General features: G+C 35.9%; 1 protein-coding gene across 1 annotated transcript in view; it reads right to left on the reverse strand.

Moving 5' to 3' along the window:
- The window catches only part of CCDC141 (coiled-coil domain containing 141), a 104,306-nt gene extending 96,645 nt beyond the window's left edge, over positions 1-7,661 (reverse strand). Inside the window, exons 1-3 of the mRNA XM_026111216.2 lie at positions 7,605-7,661; positions 7,046-7,282; positions 5,277-5,399 (exon numbers count right to left, since the gene is read on the reverse strand). Of these exons, the coding sequence (XP_025967001.2) occupies positions 5,277-5,399; positions 7,046-7,147 (225 nt within the window). The 5' untranslated portion in view covers positions 7,148-7,282; positions 7,605-7,661. The remainder of the gene's footprint in view (positions 1-5,276; positions 5,400-7,045; positions 7,283-7,604) is intronic.
- Between the last annotated feature and the right edge of the window lie 2,884 nt (positions 7,662-10,545).

Here is a 10,545-nt window from a genome sequence, read left to right on the forward strand (position 1 = left end):
AAAGTTATTAACTTGAAGCCCAAAAATGTAGTCATAAAATTATTTTGAGATAAATACTATTTCTGTGGGAATTGTTATGCAAATACGGTCAGCTGGTTGGTGAGCTGAACTAACACTGAAAGTATTTATTGAATCTTACCTTTTCCCTTCCTTTTTTTCAAATCACTTGCAAAAATAAGTCTGCTTTATAACAAAAATACAGCTGACCTTTACTGCTGATAGCATTCTGGGTACCTCTGTACTTAAATGAAAGTAACACAGACGAGATATTAACAGGCAATTTCTTCCATAATAAATTTACTGAAAAATGAGCATTATTATGATTTTTTAAAACTTAACTGAAAGACTTATTTAAAAGATTTCAAATACAAAAATGAACATATTGCTGCTTTTTGAAGAATACAATTTTCTAATATATTTATCTTGGATATTAGCATATAAATTGCTATTTTGCAATTTATGCTCTGTGAATTGAATAAAATAATTAGGAGCAATCTGCAGGTTCACGGGCCAAATTAATTACGGTGGTGGTTTTAAAGTTTAGTTTATAGTCTATAATTGTTTCTATTTTGGAGTGCTTCTGCCTGTCTACAGTCTCTTTCATGTTACAAGAACAGAACTTTGGAGACAAATCAAAAATAACGCTGTTTGTCTTAGGGGGGACTGTGACATTGTTGTAGCCAAAAGCACGGCAACTCACGCTTTTTTTAATGCTCCAGAAAGTAACAGTATTGGGAGATTCATACACAAAGGCAGTATTTTCTCTGGGCATCGCTGCTGTTGGGAATGATTGAATCACAGAGAACAGGAGTCTATTGCAGAGAAAGGGGTATCTGCTTTACACTCAATATTATTTTACCCCTTGACATCTTTGTATCACAGGTTTTTCCATTTGTGATTCCTTCCACGGTTTCTAAAATTGTAAAGAGTGATGTATCAAAACATAGATGTATGTATAATAAATACATTAATTATATATAATAAAATTCTACCAAAAGTGATCTAAAACAAGGATGAGGCAAACAATGTGAATGAGAACTATGCGAAATCAAAGAAAATGGTGTTTTCATCAAAAGTGCAACTGCTGATATGGTCTAATTTAGAGAAACAGCCTCAGAAAATATTAATTTAGACTACTGAAGGGTCAAATCACAAACAGAAAGGGCTATGGTACCAAATATGAAAACATATATGTTTATTCTTAGCTTTGTTCGAAAGAGACATTTCATTTCAGCTCATGGAACCTCTAACTAATGTCAGTAATTTGACATCTAAGTGTTGGCAGCAGCAGGGCCTAAATACTGTCAAATTAATTCATCAATTAAAAAAGAATATACAATTCCTCAACACTTCCAAACACCAAATTTATGTTTGAAGGAAAACAAATCTGCATACTCCTTTGCCAAAGAAAAGACATACATATACAAATTTTCCTGATCATTTAGGCTTCACTGAACAAAATCAAGCAACTGAACTATAGTTTACCTTTTAAATCATTATCGCTAAACAAATCTCATTAATTTTCTGGTTATTACTGGTCGGTATGACAACCTAAGAAAAATGAATAAAATAATTCCAGCTATAAAAAATATCTCTATTCTAAATATAAATGAAAGACAGCATTGAAAGGAAATTTGACTAGATGTAGTAACACTACGTACGTGTTCCTGTTTAGTCTCAAATCTACTATTTCCTGCTCAGCATTTATTCTTTGACTAATATGTCCATTTCTTAACCCATGAATACTTGAAATGGAGATCTTGTGAAAATTTTCATTCTGCTTTTCATTAAAATAGTAGGGTGGACCCAATACCCAAATTCAATGGGACAAATTGAAATCAATAATAAATACAACACAGTACTTTCTATCAAAGGAAATTAGTTTGGATAGTTTTTTTCCTAATGCCCTAATGATGTACATGCACCGATTTTTTAGGTATCACTATAATTGAGCATTAAAATCAGAAAATAAATATACTAAAAATTTGTACTTTATCATTTAACAATTACGCTCCTCTTATATTAAAGTATCATCTGCATACCTAAGTGCCAAATTGTTTTTTTTAGGGTTTTTTTTGAACTCCTGTTAGCATTGCTGAGTCAGGAACAGCTGCCTGGAACAGTCAGATGTATTACATTCCTTTTCCTGTAGCCTCAGAAGTACTGTGAACTGATTACTGTTTGCTGTGCCAAATTTTGTCCTTCCTTACACCTGTGACTCCTCAACATATGAAGCTGAGCAAAGAATTTGGCGTGAATATTTTGATTACAACTTACAATACTCGTACCAGGATGAGAATAATGTAGCTGAAAAAAAAATCAAAAAACATCATCAAAACCCAGACTGAGTTTGCAATATAATATGAAATAAAGACACGGCATATTTCTATCTGCCAGCATTGTCAAATATTCCATAAGTTATCTCCTATAAGTGCACAGGTTCTTCAGCACTGATTCTGAAGATGTATTTAATATTAAGCATCTAATTCTTCCACTATGGAGGACTAATTTCATGTGTAAATCTTTGTCAGCTCTGGAATTTTTGCCTGTCCTGCACATAAGCTTAATTTTGAATTTGATTAAACTAATCAGCAAAGTAAAGTTAAGCATGTGTTTAAGTGTATCCAGGATCAATATCTTAGTGTCAGGAAACATGATTTATTTTAGAAATTTATTTAAAAAATAAAAGAGAAATTGGAAAGCAATTCAAAGCAGACTCAGTGTTATACTATAAATTCATTACTGCTATAATTTCTGAAATTATGTTGCTCACTGAGGGTAAAAAAAACAAAAGAGAATCAAAACACTATTAAAACAGGTACTATCTAAAAATTGCAATGCTATGTTGTACTTTGAGCTTTCTTCTGCACACATTTCAAATTTTTTTTTTATCCTTACATAAATAATTAAATAATTATGGCCGTATACGTTCAATACTGAAACACTGAGCTCTTTGACGTTATCCATCTTCACATAGCAAATGCATAATTCATGAACAAATGCTAAGTGGAAAAAAGTATTATAATAAATACTTCCAGGACTGAGACTCACTCTTGTAAAAACTTTTGATGACTAGACTTAGTAACATTGGACTGAATAATTACTGACAAATTTTACTATAAGGCACATAGGTTCATATCTGATAAAAATGCACAGTCAGTAAGAATTACAATGAAATTGCAGTCCTGTATTATTGGAACTTTTTAATTTTTAATGGAGAAAAAATAGTCATTTTGAACTTAATCCTTTTGTAGAATGTTCATTATTGAATGCTAAATTCTACAAGGATTGCAGGTACGAAATATGAAATAATGAACCAAGATATTTGTTACTCATAATCATCCTGTAATAGATAATGCAGTAAGTTTTTCTGATTGAATTTATTAAGCTTCGGGGAACTGAATAAGGATTGGTCATCTGGGTTCAAACAATCACAGTCATAACGCCTCACAAATAGGAGTGAAAAATTTTAGTATTTTCACCAATATTAGTTAAAATATCAGTGAATATTTTATTATTTTAATTTTCTTTGTGAGCAGAACACAAGATAAACATTGCTAAATGAAAAGCAAACTAAAGGCTCTCATAAGAATATGCATCTAGACTAATAGAAATTGGAGAATAGAAAGTTAGATTATAGATTATACTGGTCAAACATCTGAATTAGCATCAGGAGCATCAAATGCTTTTGGATTATTCAATTTTTTCATTATTTTAGTAATTTTTAATAAAAAGAAGTACCTAAAACATTTTTTTAGTTTAAAGATTGAAAACAAGAATATAATGGAGCTTGGGGATGCAGCTAGGGATTTCATCCACCAAAATATATTTTTTTCTTGCTTTCTGTTTTCTTTAATACATGGTTTCAAGTTGGAGTCTAAGGAGCGTACTTAATTTTTTACTGTCATTGTTTATGTGCTTATGGTTAAGTTCTCAGTAACACCTGCATGATCTCTCATAGAACAATATTTACAGTAAATTTTTCTCAGCAAATGGGACATTTAATATAAATATATAATATTTTAAGGTATGATATTTGTGATAAAATGTAATTTGAACTTTTTTTTGCTTTTAAGGATTAGAATTATGATGTTTTCCTTTTCTAGCCTTTAAAATTATTTTTGACTATCAGTTTCTCCAGGTTGTCAGTGTGTAAGAACCCAGCTATCTGGACAGTTCAAAGAGGGTGCAGCAGCTTGTTCCCAGGGTGCCTGGGTCTGACACTCATGGCAATAAAGATCAGGCACTTGCATAAGTAAAGAGAGCAAAACCACCCTCCTCTTTTTTTTAAGGCTATTCTTCATACTATGCAAATTCCACTGTATCTGCATATTAGATTACACTCTACATATACTGTATTAAATTACCTCACATATGTTTGAAACGTATCATGGCTGGGGAAGTACATGATCACGAGTATAACAGGAAGGAAACCGCTGTCCACCAGATCACATTTGCTCTGGTAGGTCTGAATTTCATGCAATCGCAAGAAAATTAGATAGAACTTGTTAAGAGATGCTGCCTTGTACAGCTCCAAGATTTTAGAGGAATTTATTTGTCTGCAGAGATGAACATCTGCCCTATCGAATCAGGAAAACAGACTGCCTTCTGGGATGCCTTCAGATTCTTCTCTATGTCACAAATACACATTTAAAATAATTCAGTTTCTTTCATGTAAGCATGTTGTTGTTCTGTGTCCAAATGTCACTGTTGATATATTCTGCTTTCAAGAGCGCTACATCTGTGTTTTCAGCATTGCTGCTGGGCTAAAATATTCCTAGCTCAAGACAAGCAATACTTAATGTTACAGTATCATTCCTGCCATAACTTACCTCAATTAGTACTCAATAAAAACATGCCTGGAATATCTACTTCACACTTATAAAGAGATTGCTTGTGTTTACAGCCATTATCAAAAACTAAATAAACTTTTCACAACACTGGAGAACAAATAAAAATCTCGAAATTCCATTACATTTATCAGTTACTGAAGGCTACAGTCATTTTTTGACTTGAAGGTAATGCATAAAAAAAAAAATAGTGCATCTTTACTGCTGTCAGAAAAAACAATTACTAGCGAGCATAGTGTCCCAGTACAGAGGCTTAACTTTGACCTATTTCACTGATTGAAGGTTGGATAGGTTTGTGTGAAGCTCCCTAGCAAAGAGATTGTGGCAGGAGGCCGAGGTGCCTATGTCACTGTTGCATGTATGCACTGTTACACCTGAACTGTAAAGGCTAGAAATATTTCTGGATGGCTTTATCAGATGTCTTACCTTAAGTTTAGCCAGGAGGAGTTCGTGATCTTGCAGTAGCTTTTGAGTCTCATCTTGATTGCTGCCAATTTCTAATAAATTTGGTGTTGATTCAGCCAGCTGAAGATTCACCCATTTTCCACACTGTAATAAGCAAACAATTATGGGCTTCAGAAAACACAAGCTTTCCTTCATTTGATTTACTCACACAGACTCTTGCTCTCAGGTTATATATACATACTTTCTATGGTCATAGGAGCACTGGGATCCATAAACACGTATTCAGTTGCAGGATCAAGACTCAGAAGTTACAATATACACTTTACTTCGTTTGAAGAAACGTGTCAAGATCTCAGACTCTAGTCTTAACTGATCTCTACTGCAATTTTGTTTTTGCCTACGAAGAGTAAGATTATCACAACAGAGTGAAAAGGTTTCACAGACTCATCTCCCTTTTTAGCTGATGCTTGCACAGGTAGTTAAGGAAATTAGTATAGTGCAGGAACAAATATGTTACAGTGGAGGCAAAAGCCTTAATCTCCAGTCTTATTTCTAGCCCACAAATCCAACACAGCTACATACTGAAGATATAGAGGGAATGAACACCTAGCAGCAGGCACAAGAACTAGCCTTATGAACAGGCACTAAAACTCCAATATCTCACTCTGTCCCAGAGGATACAGAAAGTAAAGCAGCATGACAGCAACCCAAAGCACACCCAGTTCTCTTCCAGGACTTCCTGATCCTCTCTGTGCTACAAAACTGCTACAGTCTGAGAAGTACTACACTGGTAAAGGACAGCGACAAAGAATGAAGCAGTGATGTCACTGGAGGCTAACACGGATCCCATGGCACACAGGAGAATTAAGCGCCCTCACCCTAAACTTCATCTTCCTTGCAACAGAATTGCTCCTTGTCCTTGCAGACAAACTTCTGCAGGAAGGGCGAGACCTGAGAGGACAGAACCCTCCCTTGGCAGCGCTGCAGGAACAGTACACCGCTCTGAATAATCGCCCTAACCCGCGGTGACAGCCCTAACGCATTATCGCCTTATGCTGCGTTACAGTCAGACCAGTGGCTTAGGCTAGGGTGTTTTCCAAGTTGCCTTGAGAATGAAGAATCAGACTGCCAACAAATTCCAACTGCGGCTGGGTAGCTAAGCACCTTCGGCTTTACTCCACATGCCAAATTTTGTGCAAGCTCTAGGTGCAGATGCCAGTTCACAAGCAGGCCTCTAGGTGCTCATAAGCACAGCTACAGACACATAAGGACTCCTAAGAAAACAAGTGGGAATACGAACTCACTTTCAAAAATAACCACACGTTATCCGGTTTAGGTGACTTTTCTCAGCAAACATGCCAAAAGGACATACACAATCTGTATTTGTTAAGTTGGTATCAATAATAATATAACAGTAAGTACAATTTAAACGTCATTTTAGTTATGGTTTAAATACCTCAAAAGATAATATTCATGATTATTAATACATTTTCAAGGCACCCTGCAGCTATCTGTTACTTTTTAAACTGAGCAAAAGGAATTCCTTGCCTCAACAAACTTATGTATTTTGGCCAAATTATTGTGTTTCAAAAACAGAAGTTTTGAACAGAAACAAGTGTTAACTCATAAGAAAGACTTTTTAAACATTACTTAATTAATTACAGGCATATGCCTTATCATTTTATGCTATATAGCTGTTCGTTTGTGCAGAATATTTAATAGAAGTAGTAACCACTGAGTAGCAGAAAACTACCAAGCTGAGAACAAAGTGTTAGTAATTCTTGCCTTACCTTAAGTATAGCTATAACAATACTGGAGTCCCCAGCCTGGACAGCAACTGAACTGACAGTTGTTGTAGAAAGTGTCCGCTCCAAATTGCTTTCGTTCGACATCGTGTTTCAGAAGGGGACTTCATACATTAAAGAAGTCTTGATACGCTCTTACAAGGTCCGCTGCTCACTTCAGAAAGCAACAAACAGTGTTGCTTGGATTCATTCAGTGAAAGAGCTCAGCTAACACTGATTACTCTGCCAAAAGGAAAGAACAGGAGGTTAAAAATAGAAAACCCCATTGAGTTTATCATACTTGAGAGAGAGATTTGACACACCCCTAGTTTGGTAGCATTAAACTGCCTGTTCTTCTTTGTCACCATCTGAAGTGTGACGGGCCTCCATGAACATCACCTGACACTGGATAACTAAAGGAAAAAAGATTCTTAACTTAAAATAGCTAGAACCAGTTGTGCCATTGAGGCTCTGCAGACAAACCCAGTGCTGCAGGGCTTCGAAACAAGCAGCAATGTGATCTAAATTTGCACATTCTACAAGTAGTAACTTTTCTCTCACTTACTCTTTACTGAATGTATTTGCTGAAAGTAGTTCTTCCTCTGAGTCAAAGCATTTAAACAGGATGAGCATGTGTATATAAAGAAGATGTTGAATCAAAACAGATGGTATTTTTATTCCAAAATATTTAAAGGTATAGTCACCATAACAACTGAAGTAAACCAAGTACTTTGTGTGAATTCCTAAATATTTCATTCCTTCCTAATGTTAAGGTGATTCCTCTGGTTCTCATTTTAATTGTAAGCTGTTTCTGCAGTTTTATTTTGATCTAAGTCAGCAGATTAGGAAGCCATCTATAATACTGTCTTTGTAAGAGCTCAGTTTTACTTGTTTAAAGACTGCACTCCACTTACCTAAGCTTTTTATTCAGTACATGGAAATAACAGACACTTTTAAATCACAGTATTTGTTCAGCAAATTAATTCTATTGCCAAAATCCCAGAGCATGCTACAAGTAGCCTACAGCATTAAACAGCAGCTGTTAGGTTTTCTTTGACATAACAGCTGAGAAAGCGACACGGCTGTTTAGGTTTGCAGGTCACTGAGGCAACGCAATCCCACCAAACTACAGACATAACCGGCTCATAAGCATCTGCCTGCTATATTTGTTTAAAAATATGTAACACTTAGATATATTAAAATCTAAATTAGATTCAAAATCTGACGGTCTTAGTATTAGAAATTAAGTCCTACTAAGTTGCTAGCGTCATCGGGCTTGACTGTATTTTTAAAAGTCACCTTAGTGATTAGCAGTAATAAAAAGCGCTACACTCCAATAATCAGGACACGTCTTTGAGGCTCTATGCACGGTGAACCCCTGTTCGCACCAGAAGAATGCCTCTGGAGATACATCTCCAAAATTTACTGAGAGCAGTGGTACAGTGCTTTGCACATTGTAATTGCAGATTAAACAGATGCACCTGCAGCAAACCCAGAACCTGGGGAAAACTCCTAGAATATTTTGGACTGGAAGAAGCTGATGATAAAGTTACAGTATATTTGAACTGATGTGTCAAGAGCTGGCTTTTTCTTCTTTTTTTTTCCCCTTCAATTGCTGGCAGTTTATAAACCTAATCTGATCTTCATCTTCCAACCATGAGCTTGGAAGAGAGCATCCAGAAGTATGTTATGGTGGTTTAAGCTGCAAACACTGCTGCTTAACTGCTCTGTAGTACACGCCCACAGTATGGTCGGTAGGAATTGCAGGAAACTGGATCTAACAACTCTTCATTTTTTCCCTGTGCTCCACTTCCAAACTCTGGATAACTGTCCTGAACAAAACAGGCTTGGGAAATCAAAACAAGCATTTTTCCAGTCAAAGAACACCATCCCTTATGCCAAAACATAACCATAAACTCTCAAGCTGCCAACAAGGGAAGCAAATATCACATAGCTCTCCAGAGCTCCTTGGAATACCTCTCACAGGCCTAGAGGCCTTTTGGACAGAAACAAACATTATATTCATGAGATTCATGTGAGAATAAGAACTTGTAATCCTTGAGACAAGATGGGCATTTGTGTAACAGGTGTGGCAGAACAAAACATTTAAATTTTAACAGCCACAAAAAACTGGAAGGTAAAAGTCATGAAGAAAACTTTAAAACAGAATATATAGCCTTATTTTAGATTGACTAGAAGATTGACATCTTGTATAAACTTTGTATAAATTCAAGGTTTGTAAAATCTGCTCAACACTCAAGATTCCCACAAAACATTATAGAAGATGAGGACTTTGGGTTTTCTACCCTGTGGGCAGGATTGAGCGCAGGATTTCACTGCTGGAAAAACTGATGGCAAAAAACAGCCTGAATTCTAGTTAGTCTCATAACAGGAGTTATGAGCCAATTTTGATACCATGCCCAGGTGTTTCTTCTCATGTTTGTTTTCTCACAGTCGCATATTAACTATTTTTTCAGGGTACAAGTTGAGCCATTCCATCATCTCACTAGAGTAGCTAGACGTGAGAGCTGCTTTTCATTCAGATTAATGAGGAACTGTTTTTTGTAGCACTGATAGCTGAAACGATGGAAAAGTGCCACTCAAGAAGCTGTCCATAAGCAAGTTTGGCAGCAGCTAAGTCAAGTGTTTCAAAATGTCTGATAATAAATGCATGGATATAGTATTGATTTAGCTTCAGCTACACATACGAAATAGGAACAGGGAAATATCAGAGCAGCATGCAGAGAAAAGGTAGCAAGGAATCAGAAAAAAAAAGTATTATAGCATGACACATGGAGACAAAACTGAGAATTCAGGGACTGCATGATTATCAATTTCAGCTGTGTTCAGGGGAAAAAATTAACAACTTAGGCATACCCTTCTCAGTCTTGTTTACTTACCTGTCATACCTCCTCTGTCTGAAACAAATAAACAAACAAAATTACTAGAAGCCAGAAAGAGGCAAGCTATCTGTGTCAGAAAGGAGAAATATTTTCTTTTAGCTACTGCTTTGTGAAAGACAAGAGGAAGAATGACAAAAAGAGGAAGCTGTAGTATTCATCATCTGTCTATGAGAAACAAGGAAACTTAACAAATGAACAAAGAAAACTGTCTGAGTAAAGCAGGAAAAAGATTAAGTCTCTGCAGTGTGAGTAATGTCAGGTCTTATCTGTAAGAACTATAAGCAAAAAGGATTTGAGAGCTAGATGTGATAAAATCCTCACTCATTTCATTTTCAACATGGAGAGCGTCTTACCAGCAGCTTTTTCTCTTGTATGGTAAGGGAAGTCCTAATTACAGTTTTGACAGTTACACACAGAGAAAGGGCCCATCTGTCAGGAACACAGGTTACATTTTGCTCAGAGCTTTGGAGCTGCCAACACACTGTGAAAATGCCTCTGGGAGGGACACAGTTCGCTACCTGCAAACTCAAAGATGTGAGGTCCTTTACTTAGACTGGTTTGTAAAGGTAACAGGGTCTCCTTTTCTCATGCCTGGGAGAGTAG

This window comes from Dromaius novaehollandiae, chromosome 7, assembly GCF_036370855.1.
Source record: "Dromaius novaehollandiae isolate bDroNov1 chromosome 7, bDroNov1.hap1, whole genome shotgun sequence".
NCBI classification, from domain to species: Eukaryota; Metazoa; Chordata; class Aves; order Casuariiformes; family Dromaiidae; genus Dromaius; species Dromaius novaehollandiae.